The sequence below is a fragment of the Macaca thibetana genome, chromosome 9 (genome assembly GCF_024542745.1).
Source record: "Macaca thibetana thibetana isolate TM-01 chromosome 9, ASM2454274v1, whole genome shotgun sequence".
Taxonomy (NCBI): domain Eukaryota; kingdom Metazoa; phylum Chordata; class Mammalia; order Primates; family Cercopithecidae; genus Macaca; species Macaca thibetana.
The window spans coordinates 2,923,255-2,947,365 of record NC_065586.1 but is presented as its reverse complement, the minus strand read 5'-3'; the positions used below and the strand labels follow the sequence as shown (position 1 = coordinate 2,947,365).

The 24,111-nt window shown below is 50.6% G+C and overlaps 1 protein-coding gene and 1 pseudogene across 4 annotated transcripts; one reads left to right on the top strand and one right to left on the bottom strand.

Moving 5' to 3' along the window:
• The first annotated feature begins 6,650 nt into the window (after positions 1-6,650).
• LOC126963278 (presequence protease, mitochondrial-like) lies at positions 6,651-22,131 on the top strand. Of its 3 annotated transcripts, XR_007729001.1 has the most exons (5): positions 6,657-6,788; positions 7,610-7,721; positions 9,292-9,394; positions 18,403-18,554; positions 19,278-22,131. XR_007729001.1 is itself a non-coding variant. In XM_050805473.1 (4 exons), the coding sequence occupies exons 1-4, from the start codon at positions 6,667-6,669 to the stop codon at positions 11,907-11,909; spliced, it is 426 nt and encodes a 141-aa protein (XP_050661430.1). In that variant the 5' UTR covers positions 6,651-6,666; the 3' UTR covers positions 11,910-13,044. The 3 variants fall into 3 exon arrangements, 2 of the variants coding, with proteins under 2 accessions (XP_050661430.1, XP_050661431.1); XM_050805473.1 differs by lacking the exons at positions 7,610-7,721; positions 18,403-18,554; positions 19,278-22,131 and adding exons at positions 11,631-11,745; positions 11,824-13,044 and having other exon boundaries at positions 6,651-6,788; XM_050805474.1 differs by lacking the exons at positions 7,610-7,721; positions 18,403-18,554; positions 19,278-22,131 and adding an exon at positions 9,504-9,909 and having other exon boundaries at positions 6,651-6,788.
• A 505-nt stretch (positions 22,132-22,636) lies between these two features.
• On the bottom strand, positions 22,637-23,675 carry LOC126963274 (Y-box-binding protein 1-like; annotated as a pseudogene). Its single transcript, XR_007729000.1, has one exon. The product of XR_007729000.1 is annotated as a Y-box-binding protein 1-like (transcript).
• Positions 23,676-24,111: the final 436 nt, after the last annotated feature.

The window sequence follows — 24,111 nt, the reverse complement described above, 5'->3', positions numbered from 1 at the left end:
CACCAGACAGATGCCTGCCGAGGGGCCGCTGCAGCCGGGCTGGCCGGGAAGGTCACGGGAGCGGGCGCAGGCGTCTCCCTCCAGCTGCACTTGGTTTTCATGAGGACGCGTGCAGGGAAGGGGATGACACCGAAATGCTGTGGCGCTGAGGGGAGGAGGGGAGGGACGCAGGGTTGAGGGGGCTGGCCACCACCCCTTGCGTCCTGCCCCTATGAACGCTGCCAAAATCAGCCCCAATGGGGAGAAGTGAGGTGGGTGAAAGAGGTGGACAGACTTGGCTTCCATGGAATTCACAGATTCCAGTCATTAAAAATCCCTTCTGAGTTTTCATCTGGAAAACTTTGCAAATGTATTTAGGGACAAGAGGCAGAAGATGAAGCCAACACAGTTGGGCTCAAACCGCCGCCCTTCTCCTTCTCTCTGCATCCAGGACCCGCCCTGAGCCCCTGAGTGCGAGGACCCGGAGCTGCCCAGCCCAAGGGCGTGGCCCCTGACCAGAGGAGGGAGCTGCACAGCGGGCCCCCCCAGCACGTGGATGGCAGGATCTGTGCTATCTCAGTCCCAGGGCCCCAAGCTGAGAAGGCCTGGGGCTCCCAGCTGAAGCTTTGCTGTCTCCTCTGTCACCAAAGTCAAGAAGGACTGAGTGGGACCAACGCGGGACCTGCGGCTCCTCGGTGGCTGCCAATGTGGCCCTCAGGCTACGGGTAAGACCCTCTAGGGGAGCCCAGACAGCGGTGAGAATCACAGCCACGAGTGCTCCAAGGGCCCCAAAACACAAGCGCAGCCTAAGGAAGGCAGCACCGGCTCATGATCCCCGTCCAGGGTTGTGTGCCACACTCGAGAGACGCAGGGCACCAGAACATGCTGCTTTCGGTGGCTTTGTGGGGTGTAGGAACACAAAGTGGGGCCTCGAGTGGCTCAGAAGTCACTCCCACCAGCCCGTGGGGACCTGGGCAGCCCTTCTGGATGTGGCTGGAGTCTCTCCAGGGCAGGCTCCAAAGTCCCACGGAGGAGGTGAGCGTAGATCTTGCGCTGACCTGAGAAAGGCCCCTGACAAGTATCCTGAACATGCAGGCACACAGCTGGCTGACTCATCTGAAGGGACCTGCTGAGCCACGAGCCAGGGATGGCTGGAGAGAACTCGACTAACACACGAACCCTGCCCAGGCGCCCACCTGGGGCGCCCACGAGAAAACTACGGAAGCTGTGAAGACGGAGGTGTGCACGGGGCTGGGAGAATCCAGGGAGGAGCCGCACTGGGGACCAGGAGGGACGGAGGGCTGGGCCCCACAAGCAAAGGAGGGAGGCGCTCAGTGCCATGAAGACCCCGCTGCACCCACAGCTGCAGGCCTGGCTGGCAGCACGACCTTGGTCTGCAGGGGCCCAGGAGCACGTGTGTTTGGCAGGAGCTGCCCTCCTGGAGCCGCACTAGGGTACCGTCATTTTAGAGGCAGGTACCTGATATCAACGATGACAATCAACCATGCCACCCTGAATTACAGCCGCGTCCTCAGCGGGTCACTATTTACGCTGACAATTACAAAGAGCTTGAACTCGCTATCCCAAGAGGCAACAAGCCCTTCATTATCACCACCACAAGCCTCTGTGCGGCCCTCCCCCACCGCTTCCCGTCGGGGCAAGGTGAAGTCCCATGACAGTGACTCAGAGCCAGTCCAGTAGCTTCAGTGCAGGAAAAATCACAAAAACTCAAACACATCCTAAACATGGGCAGTTGGTAGGAGCCGATTCCTCAATTCAACCTGTTCAGAGGCTTTCTGGGCTAGCACAGCTCTGATCACAGGCTTGCGCTTTCTGCTCCCCGTGAAGGGCGGCGAGGAGGCCGGGCTCTGCCATTCTGCAGGCTCCGCTACGTGGAGTCTGCCCTGTGGCCTCGGTGGCCTGTGCCAGACAGTGTGACCGTCGCCCGCAGTGAACACTCGGCACAGCAAAGCAGGCTTGGGGAAGAACAGAAAGTGACCTCTAAGCCTGCAGAAGACGCTAAGCCACGCACGGCCTCACGTGCACTGCGTGTCAATCGACGCCGAAGCAGGAACGAGCTCTTAATAGTTCCAGTAAATGCAAAGGCCGCCCTGGAAAACTGCGTGAACCTTTCTGACAACTCACAGGTGGGGAGCCACTGCCTGAGACACAAAGGTAAAGAATTAACCTGAAACTGCATATTATAAAACTTATTTTTAAATGACGGCACTTAATTTAAAAGACTCCCAAAGAATACTGCATTAGAAAATGACAGAGTGAAACCGTGAGGCTGACCACAGTCCCTGGAAATTTCACCAAATGTTGTGTCAAAACTGGGAAACAGAAGAACCGCACCTGATGAAACATTCAATTAATCACTCGAGTCCTCCCCACATATGAAGCTATGTTAAAAAGTGTTCCCAGAAGCTAAAATGAGCAGGAGGGCTGTGAACACACAAAGAAAGAGCCACTTCGTCCGCAGACCACAACAAAAGAAACGCTAACGAGTGCCTACGACACGCTGGAGTCCAGGGCTCTGGGTGCAGCTGTGATGGGGACACTCAGGGTCCCACTGTCCAGAGGGGAAACCAGGGCGGAAACACCAGGGAGCCTGTCCCAGGGTGCAGAGCCAGTGAACGGTGGTTCATACTGGGCCAATCCCAGCTGCCAGGCTCTGGGGCTCCTGGGACAGAATCCTGTTGACTTCACTCTGGGGTGTGAGAGGTGGCAGCATCCCCCAAAGGCACCTGGAGAAGTGGTGTTACCCTCCATCCCCCTGTCCCCGGTGTTACCCCTCCATGTCCCCTGTCCCCAGTGTTGCTCACCATCCATGCCCTGTCCTCACCATCCTCCTCACCTCCAGGCCCCTCTCTCCTGTCCTCCCCTCATTTTCCTGTTCACCCAGAGCACATCACATGACTCTTCCCTTTTCAAGAGGCTCAGCTGCACCCAGAGGCATTCCAGCCTATTCGGGACGGGACACACACCCTGGGGAAATGCCAGCACAGGGCCGGAAGGGCCTGAGACCCTCTCACTGTCACCCAGGAAGGATGGAACAGCCCACGGTCACGCTGCTTGTCAGGCAGGATGAAAACATCTGTGTCCAAAATGTTCTTTTCACTGGAACTGTTCAGACCATTCGTGAACGAATCAGTTAAATACCAGCAAGGGCCATTCCCACTTATTCTCTGGCTACAGTTTTCCACCCACCAGCAACCACACTCCTAGGAATTATCCCTAACGCAGAATCAGCGCCTTGTGCCTTTAGGAAAACCTCTTTCTCTCCAGCTTTGTCCTCCTTCCACAAAAGGTGCCTCTGACTGCCTCACTCGCCGTACCAGGATTTCACTCGGCTACGGAGGAAAATCTGCGTGGGGCTCAGAGGTGGGTGGTCCCTGCATGGGCAGCAGCTCTGTGACATCCTCCGAGGAGCCTGGCCCAGGCCTGCCCCACACGCCAGGACTCTGCCTTCTGGCCCTCGGGCCCCCGAAGCTGCTTTCCCTCCAGGTGTCATGCCCCGGGCAAGAAGGCCGGACAAGGGCCCAGGGCTGCTGTGGGTCGGGAAAGCCTCCTGACACCTCCCTCTCCAGGACCCCCCATCAGCATCCCAGCATCTGGACCTGTGTCACCAGCCGCTCCGCCGTGCAAGAGAATTGGATTTTCAGCTGGGTGTGCTGCTTCCCTAAACAAAGTAGGGTGTTGTTACTGAGGAAAAAGGAAAAAGCTGGCATCTTCTTGGCAACCCCGCGACATCCAGCCACTGGTTCTCACCACCCCAGAGATGTCCACCCAGGGCAGACAGTGTCTTCAATCAAGTGCCACTGACCCAGAAGTGCAGTAATTAGTACACTTTCACCAGAGTCACCCACTCCTTCACCTTTACACCCAAGAAAAACATGTTTGCCAGGCAAATTAGATGTCCAGGAGGTGTAAGGAAATCCCAAGCCTGCTTTAAGCCTCAGACTTTTGAGACCGTTGAGGGCCGTGCACACAAGAGCAAGGCTGCACCCGAAAGCTCTGCTCCTGCTGGACATCACAGACAGACCACACGGCTCAGCCACATGGACCCTTCCAGGACTTCACGAGAGGGACCTCCGTGGTACACGCAATGACGTGCACTTCGTTCAGCCTCGAACAGACCACGCCCTGGTTACAGGGTCGGTGATCCACCTCCTGCCGTCAGTCCCCCACCTCACCGAGGGTCTGCGTCTGCATCTGTAATAACTTTGCTGTTTTACCTGGGTACTAAAATGCAGCATCGGAATGTTTAAAGGTCTTTAAATATCAACCTCTGGGTGCAGTTCTTGGCACTTTAATGCGGTCACTCAATGCAGACCTCACTCACAACTCTGAGGTAGCTCATACCTTTCCTACCTAACCAAGGAAGAAACGGAGGCATGGAAGGTGCAGCTCCTAAGGAGCAGATTAGGATTCAAACCAGTGATCTTCGTCACATGCTGACCTACCTCTCAGGCTGAGATAACGTTGAAAATTAACCAGGTAGAACAGCGTTCCATAAATCAGCTGGAAATGGTCCTTGTGGATGGGCCTGTGGTTACTCCCTGAAGAACAAGACCATTAGCCCAAAAATCCACCTGTGTCACACTCAAATGTTTACATATCCAATTATTTTTAAAATAACCCAATCAAGCATGTTCACAGCCATTTAGAGCCATAAAGATTGTCTGCTTTGCTGACAATCAACCCAAGACCTCTGTCGGCAAAGGGCACGGTGCCAGGTCCAGAGAAGGTGGGACAGAGACACAAACAGGAACCGCTCCGTCCCTGGGAGCCTCGCTCTGATGGGCCCGCGAGGACATGTCACAGACCGCGGGGCACAGGCAGACGGCAGGCCAGGAGAAGGGGCTGCGCTGCCGGGAGGCAGTGCTTTGAGCTCTAATGGATGGAACACTGCTAACCAGCGAAGGTGGAGAGAGGACACCCATCTGAGAGGACGAAGAGGCAGCAAAGCACAGTTGGCCTCGGGGAACCGGAAGCCACAGGGACATCAGGCTGGGTGCTGCTGTCTGCTGGCCACCGGCTGGGGGACTGTACTGGGCCTGGAGGGACATCCCTGACACTCCCCACCAGATGCCAGGGGCACACCCAGCCCCAGGTGAGAACCACGGATCCCATGGCGAATGAGGACAGCCTGTGGGAAGTGGGGCTGGGACAGCTCTGCACAGCTTAATAGGAAAGTTGGGTTCTATTTTGTGGGGTTTTGGTCACGACAATGGCCGGTCAGGGCTGTCCGTCAGGAAGTGATTTGAGGACAGATTAGAGAAGGGGCTGCCAAGGCCAACGGGGCATTCGCTGCCTGGGTCCAAGGAAAAGGAAATAAAGGCTGGCGATGTGACAGTGTGGGGGAGCACAGAGGGAAGGAACTGGTGGAGACACAGGACTGGCTCCGCACAGGGCCACGAGCAGCTACCCGGGGATCGTCCTATTAATTCTCCTCAGGGCCCCAAGAGGCGGCTGTGAGGATCCCCCTCCTGAGGACAGAACTGCTCCAGAGCCACACAGCGAGGATCCACAGAACCAAGATCCGGGCCAGCTCCAAAGCGGGCGATTTTTACCCCTCACCCGTGGTTCTGAGGCAGGGATCAGAGCCCTCTGGACACACAGACCCTCCCAGGAACTGCAGGAAGGGGAAGCAGACGCCCCGGACCAGCGAGCGGCAGGACCCAGGGTTTCTGCCCTCCAGGGCACCTTTGGACCAGCCACTGCACAGGTGGACACACGGTGCTTTAACCCGCGCTGGGGAAAGGAGCCCTCACTCTCAGGGTGGAAGGGTGGAGACCCCACCCTCGATGGGGCCCGGCCTCCCTGCTTTAACCCGCGCTGGGTGGAGACGGCAGATCGATCGGGCTGGCCTCCCTGCTGGGCACAGCCTGAGCCACATGACCAAGGCCAGAGAGGATTACCAATGGACACCTGGCCCAGCTTCCGGCAGCCCCCGACCAGGCCACTACCCTCACTCCAACAGCCCGGTCCATCACCAAGCCCCACCCTCTTCTGCCAGCCCTGCCCCCACAAGGCCCCGCCTCTCGCATGCAAGCCCCGCCCCCAAGGCGCAGCTTGCCTGCAGCCCCGCCCCACTGGCTCCACCCCATCGCCTGCAAGCCGCATCCCCAAGGCCCAGCTCACCTGCATCCCCGCCTACTAGGCTCCACTCCTCACCTGCAAAAAGCCACCCCTCACTAAGCTCCTCCCCTCACTTGCCCAGCCCCGCCCAACATAGCACGCCCTCCAGGAGCCCCTCTTTTCACCTGCGCAGCCCCGCCCTTCACCCGGCCCCACTCATCTGCATAGACACGCCTCTCGCCACGCCCCACTTCTCCCCTGCCCACTTCCCCCTCCCATCAACTGTCCACATCCTGCTGCTGGCCGCACCCCGCCCCTTTCGGCAAGCCTGCCGCTCCCCTTTTACCCGTGAGCACGCGTCTCGCCTTGCCCGCCTCCTTCGGCATGTCGGCCCAGCTCCTCCCGCCCATCTCCCTCTGCACCGCCCTCCCGCCAGTCCCAGAGCAGTGGAGGCCCGCCCTTTTCATCTACAGCCTATCGCAGAGGACGTTGCCGTTCGCGCTGACCAATAGGAGTGGTGGCCGTCACGGCAAGCCCCGCCCCACGCCCTACGTCGGGTTAAGGGGGGGGGGTCCCTCGCCAGCCCCGCGCTGATCATGCGCCATGTGGCGCTGCGGCGCGCGGCAGGGGCTGAGTTCGCGGAGGCGGCTGAGACGCTGCATTGGGCGGCTAGAAGTGCTCGGCGTGCTGGCTCCCGGGAGAGGAAGGTCCAGGGCGGGCCGGAGGTCCGCGTCCCTGCGCCCAGGCCTGGCAGCTCCCCGCACTGTGGGCGCCCCGCACCCCGAGCCTCTGCCGGGGCCTTCCTTGGGCTCCCGCATCCGAGGCTCTGAGGCCGGAGGACCCCGGAGCTCCTGCGCCTCCCAGGGCTGGGGGCCGGGCCTGCCCGTGGCGCTCCCGGCAGGGCCCTCCATTGGCGTGGGCTTTAATGGGGGTAGTAAATGGGGCCGGCAGTTGCGGTTCTCGCTGATGGCTTTGCTCCTAGTTCATTTTTGTTGGAGGCCGAGTCCTTAAGAGACCCGAGGCGCCCACAGCCCACTAAAGCCCGGCTGTGTTCAGAGAACTGAAGCCTCCCGGAATTTAACTTTTTTGGTTTTTTAATGACTCAGTTTATGGGGGAAAAAATGACGAAGCGGTTTAGTGTTCATGGTAATCCACGTGCCCGTATTTAATGTAACAGTTCAGCGCTGCCGGCCCAGGCCTGGGGGAGACACGGGGCGTCCGTGGCGTGAGTTTGGCAGCAGGTTACTGGAAAGTTCGGGGGAGACCCTGGCCTTACCGCTCAGGGGTTTCCTATCATGTCCTTGCTGATAAGTAACTTCTTAAAATGCTTCTCTGTCCCATAATTCTGAAATTTGCTCAATCAGTAAGCAAATGTTGACTATAGCATATCTTCCTAATATTGCCAGTGACTGAATAGGTGTTTTTTTTTCCCTGTATATATCTTTAAAATATTTTGGTGGGATATATTAATGTAGAAAAGCCCGTAAGACATATAGTACAATTTGAGAGAATAATAGTTGTTTTTTTTTTGTTGTTTTTTTTTAAGAGACGGGATCTTGCTCTGTTGCTCAGGCTGGTTTTGAACTCCTGGGCTCAAGTGATCCCCCTCCTCAGCCTCTCAAATTGCTGGGCTTACAGGTGTAACCCATCTCATCCAGGTGAGAATAATTAGAAAATAAGTAGATTGGGCGCAGTGGCTCACACCGGTAACCGCAGCATGTTGAGAGGCCAAGGCGGGCGGACCACTTGAGGTCAGGAGTTTAAGACCAGCCTGGCCAACATGGTGAAACCCCGTCCCTACTAAAAATACAAAAATTAGCTGGGCGTGGTGGTGAGCACTTGTCCCAGCCACTCAGGAGGCTGAGGCAGGAGAATTGCTTGAACGCAGGAGATGGAGGTTGCAGTGAGCCGAGATTGCACCACTGCACTCTAGCCTGGGCAACAGAGCGAGAGTCTTGTCAAAAAAAAAAAAAAAAAAAAAAAAAAAGTGTCCCCATGACCAAGATGAAGATTTCCCCTAACTGCTCATAACCCTCTCTCCCTCTTAGATTAGCACTGTCATGACATAGAGAAATGTCCTTGCTTTTAAAAAATATTTTACCATCTCTATGCATTCTGACAGTATCTTGTTACCTGTTTGAATAATACCTGTTTAGGATAATACTGTATCGTGTGTATCTTTTGTTTAACATTATGTGACCTGCATCTTTGTTACATGCGGTTGTAGGCCCTTTTATTGGTTAGTTTTTTTTTTTTTTTTTTTGATTGAATGATTAGTCCGCAGTTTATCCATTTGCTGTCGTTACACCTCCAGGTGAGTTGAGTTTGGGACTGTCAGAGTTCGTGCTGACCATCTTGTCCGTGAGTGCTGGGGCAGCAGTGTAATGTGTGGAGGATATAGACCAAGAGGTGAATGGATTTCCAGTATTCAGATTTTTTTTTTTTTTTTTGGACGCCCAGGCTGGAGTGTAGTGGCGTGATCTCGGCCCACTGCAACCTCCGCTTCCCGGGTTCAACGATTCTCCTGCCTCAGCCTCCCAAGTATCTGGGACTACAGGCACCCGCCACCACGCCTGGCTAATTTTTGTATTTTTAGTAGAGACTGGGTTTCACCATATTGGCCAGGCTGGTCTCGAACTCTTCGGCTTCCCAAAGTGCTGGGATTACAGGTGTGAGCCACCACGCCCTGCCCGTTCAGCTTTCTAAAGAATGCCAAGTGTTTTTCCAAAGTTGTTCCACTTTGTACTCCCTGTGGGACAGGTAGCAGTGTATGTAGCAGTATAAGAGCAGTATGACTAGCAGTGTGTGAGAGTTCCTGGTAATACTAGGCTTTTAAAGTTTTCACCAATTCGGTAGGCATGTAATGGGATTTAACTGTAGTGTGAATTTCTTCCAATATTTTGAAGGCTTGTGAGGAAAAGAAGCCCTTTTGTTTAAGAGTTTCTTAAGGGGAATTTAAACCATAATTGTATTATCGTTATTTTTGAACATGTATAAAGAAAATGTTTCCAACACTGAAGCTTTAGTTAAGATAAAAGGTCATTAAAATGGGAAGGACCTTACCAGAAATTAGTTTTCTGGAATGTGCAAGATTTTGGAAGATGCAGTATTTAATTTTTTTCTAATTAATAATCTTTATCACATGAGAGTATTTTCACTATGTGGCTGAATAATGTTAGCCAGATAATTTTCCTGCAGCTCATCTAACTTAGATGACTTTTAATCTAGACATGCACACCACAGAGCGTGGCGATGGAACAGTAACCGGGCTTGTGAGAGGGCTCTACGGTATCAACTAGGAGACAAGATCCACGGATTCACCGTAAACCAGGTATGGGTCCTCGGCACCTCCTTATAAATCCACATACATTGCAGGTGTGGCTTCTGGCATAGGTACGGGCCCTTCAGGGGGGAGACTAGCCTTGTCCTTGTGTCCCAAGGCCCTGGCCCAGCTCCTGTTGCATGATGGCTACTCGGCTGAACAGAGCTTGTGAGAGAAATGACCCCCGGTCCCTTCCTGGAATCCTGCGAAGCCTGATTCTTGTCAGATTTGAGAGTAACACTTCCAGCTGGGTCTCTGTCATCAGACACACTAGGGTTTCCGCAGCCAAACCTGATGATTCGCTGAGTGTGAGCACGAAGACTCAGTGCGTGATCTGTTCAGTCAGGTTTTGCCATCAAATAGTTTGCTCTAAACTTCTGCAGAATCTTTCAGTTTTCTGAGCCTTTTGGGTTTCAAAATTATAAAGAAGAAATTGTGGACCTATACTTACTTGGGTTTATATTAAAATGGATTCATTTTTGTTTTGTTTTTTGCTTAAATCTTTTCCTTTTTTTTTTTTTTTTAGCATACTAACTAAAAATGACAACACTTCACATATTTGGACAGCTGTTGGCTCTGTGCTATGCTTGATGTTGTAGCAAATTTAAAAAACAACTTACCGTCTAGAAAGACTGATGCGGCTGTGACTGGAGGCACATGGTAGACGCCATGGGGAGGGCCAAGGACAAGGGCGGGAGCTGCTGCTGCTGCTGCTGCTGGGGGGAGAGGGAAGAGCTCCTGGAGAGGGTGGTGTGAGAAAGCAGCTGCCTCTGGGCAGGGCTCCAGCAAGGGAACCAGGGCAGTGACTAGGGGGTCCCAGGCAAGGTCCAGGCATGGGAGTCCTGACAACAGACTCAGAGCATTTGTGAAATCCTGCAAAGTGAGGGCAAAGACACCTCAATCTGGGTGAGGCCCTTATTAATAGTAACCAGTACTATAAACTCACTCCTTTATTTTTCAAATTTTATAGAAATGTACTTATTTTTGAGACTGGGACTCACCCTGTCGCCCAGGCTGGAGTGCAGTGAGATGATCTGGGCTCACTGCAGCCTCAAACCTCTGGGCTCAAGCGATCCTCTCACCTCAGTCTCCCAAGTAACTGGGACAAGGTGCCCCCACGCCTGGCTCATTGTGTGTGTGTGTGTAGATGGAAACTTGCTTTGTTGTCTAGGCTGGTCCCAAACTCCTGGGTTCAAGCAATCCTCTTGTCTTGTGTATTAGTCTAATCTCACACTGCTATGAAGAAATACCCAAGATGGGGTAATTTATAAAGAATGAGCTAAAAAGTAAAGAGGTTTAATTGACTTCCAGTTCTGCATGGCTGGGGAGGCCTCAGGAAACTTAAAATCATGGTGGAAGGCACCTCTTCACAGGGTGGCAGGGAAGAGAATGACAAGTGAAGGGGGAAGCCCCTTATAAAACCGTCAGATCTCGTGAGAGCGTACTCACTGTCACGAGAATAACATGGGGGGAACCGCTCTCATGATTCAATCACCTCCTACCAGGTCCCTCCCACAACATGTGGGGATTATGGGAACTACAATTCAAGATGAGATTTGGGTGGGGACGCAGCCAAACCATATCACCTTGGCCTTCCAAAGTGCTGGGATTAAAGGTGTGAGCCACTGTGTCCAGCCATAGAAACTTAGGATAAGTCATGTTTCTTGTTTGAGAAATAGCTACCATGAGCGCTATTATTATTAAAGCTATATATTGTTAGAAAGCAGACATCTCACTGTATCTGCTGATTTTAAATGCATTGATCGCCTGTCACAAAGTACGGTAAGCTTGGAAACAAGTGATTTAACAGCGGTAGATGATGCAGGTCGTAGTGGCCGCTCATGCACGACTGTTGGATGGCAGGCTCCCTAGATTGGGCTGAGGAGACCCGAGGTCTCACCTCTGCCAGCGACTTGCTGTGTGCGCTTGGCCAGGTGACTCATGGCCCCTGGACGGAGGGGGTGGCAAGTGGCGTGGTGATCACAGGGACGTGGTATGTGATTGCGGGAGAGGGCCGGCTGGCCTGACTGAAAGAGAAGACAGTTTCTTTCATACCGAGAAGTATGGACACTTACCAGGAGGATTACCTAAAGTAAGGTCGGGGGCCAGAGCATGGAGCCACTGCCCCATCTCAAGAATAGCTACAACTTACTGTCCTAGGACAAAGGGGAAATGAGGCTTGAGATTCAATAATTTTAGTAGAAATCTGTTATATTTTACAATTTTACTTTTCATTTGTACCCAGCTAGTGATTATACTCTGTATCCATTTTCCACACAAAATCCCAAGGACCTTCAGAATCTCCTCTCGGTGTATTTGGACGCCACCTTTTTCCCATGTTTACGCGAGCTGGATTTCTGGTATGTCATGAGTGATTAACTAGTTGATACAGACTTTAGTATTTGAGTCACTGTCAGCTTATAATTATTTGTGCTCAGGCAGGAAGGATGGTGGCTGGAACACGAGAATCCTAGCGACCCCCAGACGCCCTTGGTCTTTAAAGGAGTCGTCTTTAGTGAGATGAAGGGAGGGTTTGTAAGTTTTCTTTCTTTTTAATGTTGTGTTCAGCTTACCTTACCCATGTGCAGTACCATGATACAGACACATCTGGAAGGTGGTTGATTTTCATTTAATATTCTCATTATAGGTGACATGTTCTTGAATTAGCTGGGTCAGTGCTGTGAGCAGAAGCCAGGGGGTAGCGGGGCCAGGCTGCTGTCTCAGACCATGTCTCAGACCATGTCTGACGACCCCCGTGTATGATCTGCAGCGAGAGAAAAGCTCTTTTCATACCACTATCAACACATTGTCTTTTTCACTCATTCTTGCCCAAGTACATGGTGTACTTTCTAGAGGCTGCGTGGCGAGGTGTGTGACACACAGCAAGCTGGATACAGAGCAGATGGGGGAGTCCAGCTTCACCTCTGAGCCAGACACTACAGAGATTTGCAAAAAAGGCAACACAGCATCACTCTAAGTAGTCAGTTTTTTACTTTGTTATGAGAAGTATTTTTCAAACATATTTATATTAACATGTAATGATGGCTTACCTTAATGCATAAGTATTTTTTAAATGTCTCAGCTTTAATTTAGAATATAGAAAAATTATATAAACACAAGCACCTACACAGGCAAAAAAGCCCACATAATCAAAAGCTCTTTGGGTCCTCATTAAAACCCATTTATGCCTAGTGTTCCATTATTGGAATCCTAAGCTTGTGGGAGTTATTTATATCCTACAGCTCAAGGTCATTGCCAAGGTCTGAATTTTTACAAAAAAAATTGCAACCTCAGGCATAAATGGGTTAATTTTTCAGAGTGTAAAGGAGCCTTGAGACCATTTTGGATTAAAAGCTGCTGTCCTGGGCACATGTCTTCATGTCCCCTTGTGACTTTGACAACCTGCCTGTGCTGGTGTCCCTGAGGCTCATGGGTGGCCTGCTCTCTGATTCCCATAGCCCCCCTCAGCTGGTGAACTATTTCTTACCTTTCATTCTCAATTTGGTGGTCTTTTCTTCCAAGGAGTCTCCTTAAAACTCAAGTTAGGGTGAGAGCTTCTCCCCACTTCCCTCCTGGCTGGTGGGCAGACCTGGTGATCCTTCCGATTTACAGCCCTCGGCTGTGCGTTTGTTGCAACACACATCAAAAAGTCCATTGTTCTCAATCCTTGGGTCCTGTGCATGGGTGATGAGTGATTGAATACAGTGTTAATGCCTGCAGGGGTGTTTTTTTTTTTTTTTTTTTTTAAACCATTAGAACAGTTTTATTTGCAAAGTATTACAGGCATATGCACCAGAATGTGATTAATTGGCTATATTGTAAGTAATGTAACGTGTGTATTATTTTCTATGTATATATTCTTATTTATTTCACGTTTCAAGACAGACAATGAGAGGATATTCCCCCAGCACCTTCAAAACAGACTTCTTCCCAACCACACATACTCAGTGGTCTCCGGGGGTGACCCACTGTGCATCCCGGAGCTTACATGGGAGCAGCTTAAGCAATTTCATGCTACTCACTATCACCCAAGCAATGCCAGGTAATATTTTGTTGGAAAAGTTTGATGGTGGATTGTGGAAAGTTAACTTGTTTGTGTTCTTACAATTTCATGACATGGCGTCTCTCACATTTAGCAATGCTTAGCTTCGAGCCTCTCCTTGGCACGGAGAGGTGCTCTTCCCGTAGTGGATGCAGTCACAGAACCTTCATCACATCCTCACTTTCTGATACATCGCTTGTTCTTAATCAGTCCAGAACCTTCATCACATCCTCACTTTCTGATACATCGCTTGTTTCTTATGTCACTCATATAGGTCATTATAGTAATAATACAGTTATATGTATTATATAAAACACTAATAATTTACATATAAATGCTAATGTAAAGACATATTTGCAAGATTAGTTTATGTAAAAAGAATTATGAAAACTTTCAAGCATACAGAAAAGTAGACTAGGATAATGAGCCCCTAAACACTTATCACGTAAAAGATATCCTTTTCCTTGTGAAGTTTTTGGAAGTAAATTATAAATGTCATCATTTACTCCTAAATATTTGAATTTGTGACCCTAAAACATGAGGATTTTTTCTTACATGAGCTAATGCCATTTACAGTTTTAATAGAATAAAACATACCTTCATAAAACTGCCTATTTCTTATTCCATATTCACATTTTCTAGTTGGCCCCAAAGTGTTTGTTGCACAGGGTCCCACAGATCACAGCTGGTCAACCCGGGTCTCTCCTGGGCCCCCTCTCGGACGGCAGAGGAGTGTACAGGCCGGGTTTCCTCCGGGCGCTCTCACTTTCCAGGTGTCCTGCTGCTCCTGTGTGGTGTTGGGTACCATGTTCCTGTGTTTCCTGAGAACTGGAACTTAGATCCAAAGCCTTAGTTTGAGTCAGGCTGCGCCTTTTTAAGCAGAGTCCCTCGTGGGGAGCTCTGCATAGGTGGCCACATCCTACCTTCCTGTGAGGCCTGCTTGCCTCCACTGGGGGTCTCACGCCAGCGGGGTGCATGCTGAGAGTCGGCCACTGTCTTGTGAAGATCTGCTTTTTCCCTTCAGCCACAGACCATCTGGTGCACTTGAGTTTCTGGTGTCCTGTGATAATTCCTCATCAACCTATTAATGGTTTTCATATTCATTGAGGATTATTGCCTGAATCATTTATTAGAGTTTAAGTTTTCAAATTCTGTAATTCTTCATTCGTTTGCTGGACTTCTTCAAAGAAGAGCTCCACATCAGCTGGGGCTCTCGGGTTATCTTGAAATATCATTCTGTGGAAAAGGCAGGGGTGGCTGCTCTCCCTGGGAAGTCCAGTTTGAGGAGGAGGGGTGGTGCAGGAACTACCTCTAATGTTGACAGAAGAGGCTGGCTGTTTTTTTTTTTTTTAAAGACAGGGTCTGGTTCTGTCCCCCAGGCTGGACTACAATGGCATGGTCTTAGCTTACTGCAGCCTCAGCCTCCTGGGCCACCTCAGCCTCCTGAGTAGCTGGGACTACAGGTGCGCACCACCATGCCCAGCTAGTGCTTATATTTTTTTGTAGAGACAGAGTCTCGCCGTGGTGCCCAGGCTGGTCTCGATCTCCTGAGTTCAAACAGTTTGCCCACCTTGACCTCCAAAGTGCTGGGATTACAGGCGTGAGCCACTGTGCCCAACATGGAGAAGAGAGTTCTTTCTTTTCTTCTTTTTCCCCCCAGTCGTCTTTTTGTTTTTTAGTACCACTGTGACCTCACAAATATTTCTGTATATGTATATATTTGAGACTATGTGATCAGTTGGAATTTATTTATTTTTATGCCCACATTTACCACAGCTGTTGGCCCATTTTGGTCTCACTTCTTTGGTTTCTATGCCCCCACCCCCACCTCCCTAATGCAGGCACAGCCAGGCCCTCCTGCTCCAGAGGCTCAACTCTCTGTTTCCCAGGGAGCTCTGATTTCTGTGGCTAGTGGGGAAGGGCCTTTGGAGAGTAGTATCTGGACACTAGGGGTGGTGATTTCTCCTGGATTCTCTCAACCCTGAGAGTGTAACATTTGTTTCTAAATTCTAGAATGAGAAATTTCTGAAGGTTCTTTAAAATACTAGTTCCCCAAACCTTAACCATAGCTCAGGCAACATAGTAAAGAAAAAGATAAATTCTGTCATTGTAACCTTTTTCCTCTGGTTGAATAAATGTGTTATCTTTATTAACATGTATAACCTTGAACTTGTTGCCAAAAATTGAGTTTTGTGAAATTGTCAGTTGGATTACTCTATTACTGTACCTAGGGTTATAAAGTATTTTAACAAATACCTCATTTGGTTTTTGTCACATCTCTAGATGAAGTTTAAAATGAAAGATCAATTTCTGGCTAGGTGTAGTGGCTCATGCCTGCAAATTCAAGCACTTTGGGAGGCTAAGATGGGAGAATTGCTTGAGGCCAGGAGTTTGAGACCAGCAAGAGTAACAGTGAGAACCCATCTCTAAAACTTAAAAATTAGCCCACTGGGTATGGTAGCTCAAGCCTGTAATTCTAGCACTTTGGGAGGCCGAGGCGGGGAGATCACCTGAGGTCAGGAGTTCAAGACCAGCCTAACCAACGTGGTGAAACCCTATCTCTACTAAAAGGACAAAAATTAGCCGGGTGTGGTGGCAGGCGCCTGTAGTCCCAGCGACTCAGGAGGCTGAGGCAGGAGAATGCTGTGAACCCGGGAGGAGGAGCTTGCAGTGAGTGGAGATTGCGCCACCGCACTCCAGCCTGGGTGACAGAGCGAGACACTGTCAAAAAAAAAAAAAAAAAAGCTGGACATGATACACAAGGTGACCCCAGGAGACTCCTATGCAGAGTAGAAACACACCCCAGCACTAAACTCAGTCCCTGAAGTCCCTGCGGGATTCTCCCCCCCCCACCCCTGGGTCCACCTGTACCCACCTGGAAAGAACAGTGACACCACCCCACAGCAGGAGCTCACCATCGGCGGCCGCGGCACCCCCGGTAGCTGGGCCACCCCCAGAGTTTCACAGGTGGAGAGGGAGCCTGGGGACGTGCATTTCTAGCAATTTCCAGGTGACGGGGCACCACACTTTTAAAAATACACAATACTAGGTCCTGAAAGGACTTCTATTCACTTGCACGTTGGTGGGATGGAGCCCTACATTGCAAAGGGCTTTTCTTCACGTGTCCTCCTTGAGCTCAGGGGCTGGCAGCACTTGGTGGGACCTAGTAGGGAGTCCCTTGCTGACTGCACACCCACAGCCAGAGCCCTGGCCCGGATGATTCTCACAGGAAGCCCGCAGAGCTCCTGACACCTCGCTGGAGGGATGAGAAAGCTGAGGCTCTGAGGGGGATAAACTGATTACTGGAAGGTAACGACCTTAGTGAAGTGGTGAAGCTACAGGGTAAACCCTAGTTTTATTTCCTTTGGGCCCTGCAGGGTGAAACCTGAGGAAGCCCCAGGAACATTCAGTGAGGGGTTAGGAGGGAGGAGAACACGGTGGATGAAAAACAAAAAGGAAATGCACCAGCATTCACTGGCGGGCTCTGTCACCCACAGGACAAGGATGAAGACGTGCACACCTGCCATGCGGGCTTTCAGCCTCACAGGTGAATGTCACCTGTTTCACCACCTCCTTAGGGCTGTTCTAGGGCCCCGCACACAGCCATTTGGGACAAAGGGCAGTTTCAGTGTCTTTCACTCCATGCTCAAGCTACAGATTGTCCTTATAGCTCAGGTATCCTGGGGATAATCCATCTCGTTTTGTTTTGGTTTTGGGAGCCCAACCCAAGAATCAAGTAACTTTCCTAAGGATTTCCAGGAGAAAACATCTTCCCACCAAAGAACCTTACCATTTGGAAAAACACCTCCTCGTAATTTGCAAAAACCCCAGTTTTCTGGGAAGTGATAATCTTGTCATGAGAACCAAAGATAAAGTTGGAGATAATGAGGGAGTGGTTACATAGGAAATCTGTGGTCATTACTCTGACCAATTAGTAAATCACTTTCTTCATATGATATACTTTTTAACAGCTTCTTACTAAACCACAGTGCAGGTAAGAGAGTCACAAGACGGCTTCTTCCTTGAGTCAGTCATCCCCGGCCCACACCAGGGCCTAGCAAGAATGACTTAGGTCACCCTTATTTCCTGGCGACTTGGAGGAGCTGGATTTCCCAGTTTACAAATCTCAGCTTCCTAGGATTCTGCTCTGATAAAATCTAAATTGTATTTAAAAAAAAAAAAAAAAAGGAATAGGCTGGACACGATGGCTCATGCCTGTAATCCCAGCGCTTTAGGAGGCCAAGGCAGGCAGATCACGAGGTCAGGAGATTGAGACCATCCTGGCTAACAGGGTGAAACTCCTCTCTGCTGAAAATACAAAGAAAACTGAGCCGGCCGTGGTGGCATGCGCCTGTAGTCCTAGCTACTTGGGAGGCTGAGGCAAGAGAATCGCTTGAACCCGGGAGGTGGAGGTTGCAGTGAGCCGAGATTGCGCCACTGCACTCCAGCCTGGGTAACCGAGCGAGATTCCGTCTCAAAAAAAAAAAAATAGATGAACTCAAATGAAATAATCTAGGTCTATCCTTTTACCTCCTCCGTTGTCTGGAGTAATCAAGCTCCCTGCCTCGCCCTCTCTCACAGCACTGAACTGCTTTTCCTGAATTTTCCCACACTGCTGATCACTCGTTAATTTCGATGCATACATTCTTTTTGAGAAAGTCAGTTTGCCGACTCCTCCCACTGGTTTGTCAGAAAATGAGCTTACACTGCGCTGATCTCACTCCTGCCAAAACACCTTCTAGGGGTCTCTCCTTTGATAATGTAGGGATTATGTAGGCATGGGGAGGTGGGATACCAAGGAGGGATTCTGTCAACGGTGCTGTTCCTCCCTCCCCACCCCCACCGGTTCAAAGTCATCGAGCCGGGGGCCTCTCTGACTATCTGGACTGTGCAGACCACCGTGTCTTCCGGTAGGGTCAGGGGAGGGCTTGAGATAAATCTGTAGGGCTCAACCACTGGCCACTGTCCACCTCAGGTGCCCCAAGAGCCATCTCTACCGGGCGCTATGTGGATGCATCGGTGACAAAATGGAAAGCCTCTGGTCCTGGCGGAGCTTGTTCCGATCAAGAGAGACCCGAAAGCAAGAAACACGGTGAACAAATGCATGATGCCCAGGGGTGGATGGCTGTAAGCACTGAGGAGAAAAATAGCAAGTGGGGTGGGGGGTGTTAAGAGGGTGGTGGGGATGGGGAAGGGCTGCCATTGACAATCGGAGAGCCTGCAGACCTGCCTGAGAGTGACGTTTGGGGAAAGAAGGAAAGGGAAGAAGGTGAGGGAGGTTAGCTAAGTGGACATCTGGGAAAGAGCTCAGGCAGCAGAGGGGCTGGGGCGGGGGCGCGCTGGCAGCGTGCTGCATTCCAGGGTCCTCTGCATGGCTGGGACGGTGTCGGCCCTCCCCTGCACATCCCTCAGGGCCTTCGCAGAAACACATGGGGACCTATGTACAGGCAGCACACGCCACCCATCGCCATGACCACACTGTCTTTCAGAGGAGCTGCTGGCCACATGTGTCCCGTCCACATGGAGATGTACTTGAAGATTCTTTACACACTGGGTTTCAAAGACTTAGTATGGAAAACAGTGTAAAATATTAATAACACAATAACTGATTGTTATCAAAATAGTGGGCTGAATAGAAAATATAGTTTTTTTTTAAATTTTTTTTTTTTTTTTTTTTTTTTTAGATAGGGTCTCACTCTGTTGCCCAGGCTGGAGTGAACCAGTGCAGTCACAGCTCACTGAAGCCTCCAACTCCTGGGCTCAGGCAATCCTCCCACCTCAATCTCCCACGGGACTGGGACTGTAGGTGTGCACCACCACATCCGACTAATTGTTTTGTATTTTTTGTAGAGACTGGGTCTCGCCATGCTGACCAGGCTGGCCTCAAACTCCTGGGCTCAAGTGATCCACCTACTTTGGGCTCCCGAAGTGCTGGGATAACAGGCGTGAGTCATGGCACCCAGTGTCACCCCCTCCCGGCCCGCCTTTCTTTAATGTGGTAACTAGATCATTTAAAATTGCATATATAACACAGGCCACCCATGCAAGCCTCAGTCCTGGGAGATGCTCCCGTTGGAGAAACCTCCAAGAAGCGGATCTGCTTGGATTTGCAAACGGCCCCTCTGGCCCCAGGGGGATCTGCTGTGCAGAGCTGCTCTGGATTCGGCTCTTCAATACTAGGTCTCTCAAAACACCGAGACCCTATCTCAGCACTGGAGACAGCAGGGCCAGGGTGGGATTTATAGAAAATAAGTCTCTGCCTCTCAGTGCTCTGGTCTGCCATGTGTCTGGCTGCCTCTTCCATCCTGACAAGCACGATGACCGTAATTCCAAACAAAGGAATTCCAAAAAATTACACACAAGCCCTTGAGTGTACTGTGCACCTCTTGACTTTTGACCAGCACAAAGCTCCTTATTAAACGCTGACAAAAATTCCTTCCATTCCAGGTGCCCTAATGGATTCATTAATCTCCTATTGATAGGTTTTTGCTGGTTTTCCTACTTTTTGCTATTCTAAGCACTGCTGGGAAGACTCTCCTTTTACCCCCACCGGCCCGTGTCTGCCGCAGCTCACACGCTCCGCCTTCCAGCGGTAATAGCTGAGTCCCTGGGTCTCCTCGGTGGGGCGTATCTGTGGGCACAGGGCTGCCCTGCCACATGCCCCACCCCATAACCTTCCATCTGTGGCCGCTCCTTGTGAGACCCTAAACTCACGACCTCCCCTCCTGTCCTCTCCTCTCCACAAAGCCACCCTTATTGGAGACAGTCAGTCTGCTTCCCAGTTCCCCCAAGGCAAATTCAGAGTCCTCCACTGGCCCACCCTCCTCTACCGACTCCTCCCTCATCTTCCGATCAGGTCAAAGGGCCCCAACCAGAGGCTTCCCTGGGCCCTTACATAAGACAGGAGCTTTTCTTCTCAGGTCGGGCCATAGGTACATTGTACCCGCGACTCGCTGCAGGAGTGAGAGCCGCAGGGGCCGGCAGAGAGGGCTTGGTTCTTTTGCCTAAAGCCTGCCCTGACTCACCAAAGGCGGTCCGTTAATGTGCACAATGATTACAGAAACACAGAAATAAGGCTGGGTGTGGTGGCTCAAGCCTGTAATCCCAGCACTTTGGGAGGCCGAGGCGGGTGGATCACTTGAGGTCAGGAGTTCGAGACCAGCCTGACCAACACGGTGAAACCCCATCTCTACTAAAGATACAAAAAAAAAAAAAAAAAAAAAAAAATCAGGTGGGCATGGTGGCGCATGTCTATAATCCCTGCTTGGGAGGTTGGAACAGGAAAATCGCTTGAACCCAGGAGGCAGAGGTTGCAGTGAGCCCAGATCAAGCCACTGCACTCCAGGCTGGGCAACAGAGCGAGACTCCATCTCAAAAAAAACCCCCCCACACAGAAACAAAATCTTAATCATAGTAAGACACAGCTGAAAAGATAGTAAGGAATGACTCCCCGAGGCTACTGCATGCCACCCCTTCAATCATTTTCCATCCAGAAAACTTCAGATCAGATCATTTACATATGTACGTTAAGACAAGGGGTCCTATATTAATGAATCTTCCCCATCAAAATCCTGGTCAAAGTCAGAAAACAATCCCACCGGACTCCTGGGAGCATCTCACATTGGAGAAACCTGGAGAAGTGGAGGAGCTGATCTGCACGATTTGCAAACCTCAGCACTGGCCCCAGAGGGACCCACAGCACTGTCGCCCTCCCCCTCTCCGTGAGAGTCGGAGCCTCACTCAGACCCACACAGTCAGGATCTGCACCTCCGTAGGCTCCCCCAGGCGGCTCTGGGCACACGGAAGCTGGGAAGACAGCAGATGGGCCCTGGGGTTGGGGGGTCCAGCACAGTCCAGCCTTTTCTCTTTTGCCTCCTGAAGACTTTCACCGTGGATGTGTGTTAGGGAAGAGGGGGGTGAAGAAAGAGACAGGGAGAGAAGACAGAGACCGAGTGATGCCTCCATTCCGCAGAGGAAAGCACCGACACCCTATCTCAGCACTCGAGACAGCGGGGCCAGGGCGGGACTTATAGAAAATAAGTCTCTGCCTCTCAGTGCTCTGGTCTGCCATGTGTCTGGCTGCCTCTTCCATCCTGACAAGCACGATGACTGTAATTCCAAACAAAGGACTGGGAGTTGGGGGTGAAGATGCAGAGAAGGGAGGAGTGGGGAGGGAAATGGCAGCCTCTGGGCAGCTACTCTCTAATAAACACAAACACAACACCAGAAAGGGCTTGTAGAAAAGAAACATAAAACGCAACCCAACTACTGACACATGGCCCTCTGTTCCATATTCACCCGCACGTTCTTAACAGAAACGCAACTGTGAACATGCAATCTGGTATCCTGACGTTTGCCCTGACCAGGTTGTTACCGCATCTTCATCTTTCTAATTTTAATTGCTTCTGATGGCCCATCCGATTGGTAGAGCTTATTTAAAGAGCCCTGATTCTCCCTGATAAAAGGTTGGAGTCCCGTATCAAAAGCTTTTAGTTTTCTGTAACCAAGGGGGAAAACATGCTTCTTTTGAAAGATGACAAAATGTCTGGCTTCGAAGGGTCATCCGAGTACGGCACACAAGGCGGTCTGCATTCATAGAAAATGATGCCATCACACAAATCTCCCACTGTGCGACGGGGTGACACCATCACTCATCATCTGCCTCCCAGACCCAGTAAGTTTTGCAAAATTAATTACTGCAAAAGATCCCATCAAAGAATATGTGTGCACAGGATGGTGAGGGGCGCCAGAGCTGTGTGAGGCGAAATGGCACTGTTCTCAGTTTCCCCTTCCATCCTACTGGGCTCCGAAGCATTGCTTCAGAGATTTTCAATTTTATCTTTTTTTTTTTAATTATTTAAGACCTTTATTAACAGGTGCTTGCAGTTTGTTGACTTTTTTGAAAATATCAAGTTGTAAACTTTTATTACAAATTAAAAATGAAGTTCTTAAAAATCTCAACTTGACCAGATATGAAACAATTTAAAAACCTTTAAAGGCGTATTGAGATTTCCAGGCTTTTTTAAAAAACACGTTTGTTATTACCAAAAAGAGACGTCTTTAGGTAAAAATAATAAAAACCCCATGCTGCATAGATAATGCAGATAGTTCTATTTATCTGGTCAACGGGCAAAAAGCAAGCACTTAAGGTCTTCAGCTCCAATCTTTTGTTCATTTCTTATTGCCGGAATTTCATATTTCTTCTTGTTGATGACTAAACCGGATGATGGTAGAGATGGTAAGCCGGCATTTACTCAGCCCCGCCCTGCTCAGCCTCCGGAGGGGACGAATTCTCAGCTGGTGGATCGGCTGCTTTTGTCTCTTTGCCATCTTGTGGTTTAGGGTTTTCTGGGCGTCTGCGTGGGTAATTGAAGTTGCGGCGGTACCGACGTTGAGGTGGCTGCTGACCTTGGGTCTCATCTCCTTGATTTTCTTTATCTTCTTCATTGCCGTCCTCTCTAGGCTGTCTTTGGCGAGGAGGGCCCCTGCGGAATCGTGGTCTATATCCCCGATACATATTGTGCCTCACTGGTCTACCTTGTTCTCCTGCACCCTGGTTGTCAGCACCCTCCATCACTTCTCCCTGCACAGGAGGGTTGGAATACTGTGGTTGGCGCCCACAGGGTCTCCGCATGTAGTAAGGTGGGAACCTTCGCCTGCGGTAGGGCCGGCGTTGTTGGGCCTGGCCTTCGGGAGCACTCTCCGATCCCTCGTTCTTTTCCCCACTCTCACTATTCTGGTAATTTTGCTGGTAATTGCGTGGAGGACCCCTAGGACGTGGATAGTGTCTATAATGGTTACGTCTGCTGCATATTTACTGCCTTGAACTGGAACACCACCAGGACCTGTAACATTTGCTGCCTCCGCACCCTTTTCTCCTTCAACAACATCAAACTCCACAGTCTCTCCATCTACACTGCGAAGGTACTTCCTGGGGTTATTCTTCTTTATGGCAGTCTGGTGTACAAATACATCTTCCTTGGTGTCATTCCTGTTGATGAAACCATATCCGTTCCTTACATTGAACCATTTTACTGTTGCCAGGCTTGGTGTAGGCGGCGCTGAGGGTGGGGGCGGCGGGCGGCTGCTGGGTCTCGGCCTCACTGCTCATGGTTGCGGTGATGGTGACTGGGGCCAGCTGCGGCAGCTGCGGCTCCTCCCGGGGTGTGATGGTAACTAGGCCGGCCGCGGCGGTGGGGCTGCTCAGGGCTCTCTGGGGTCCGCTCTCCGCTCCCGCTACCGATCGAACTCTCAATTTCATCTTATAATTAAATAATATGAACTCCACTGGGGGAAGAAAAGCAGCCCATCACACTGGTATTAAACCTTAATATCATTTTTGCCATCTTGACTCCTATCGCTATAAAAAGTCATTTTCTGTTCCCCTCACAAAAACCACCCAAGGAATATTGCTTCAGATACCAAAGGTGCCCATGTGGGGCTCAAGCCTGGTGTCCAATAAATATGTGTGTCATTGACCTAATGCATGTCCAGTCAATTGAAACCTCACACTTCTGACTTCGGTTTTGAGGTTGTAATCTTGAAGTCTTAACAGTTTATACACATTGACCTGAGGATATTGGAAACTTTTGATTAGAGAGGGTTGAATTCCTCTAAAGGACTTCATGAATGAAGAGGACAGCTAGAACCCCTGGTTTCCTGCTCCTCAGTGGAGATTCCAGGC

What these genes read in the sequence shown, in the direction of transcription:
- LOC126963278 (XM_050805473.1), top strand. Translation starts at nt 6,667, where the DNA reads ATGTGGCGCTGCGGCGCGCGGCAGGGGCTGAGTTCGCGGAGGCGGCTG. An exon ending in ACGGATTCACCGTAAACCAG is followed by an intron (nt 9,395 to 11,630) that starts GTATGGGTCCTC and finishes ATTTGTACCCAG; the next exon opens with CTAGTGATTATACTCTGTAT. An exon ending in TTACGCGAGCTGGATTTCTG is followed by an intron (nt 11,746 to 11,823) that starts GTATGTCATGAG and finishes ATTTGTGCTCAG; the next exon opens with GCAGGAAGGATGGTGGCTGG.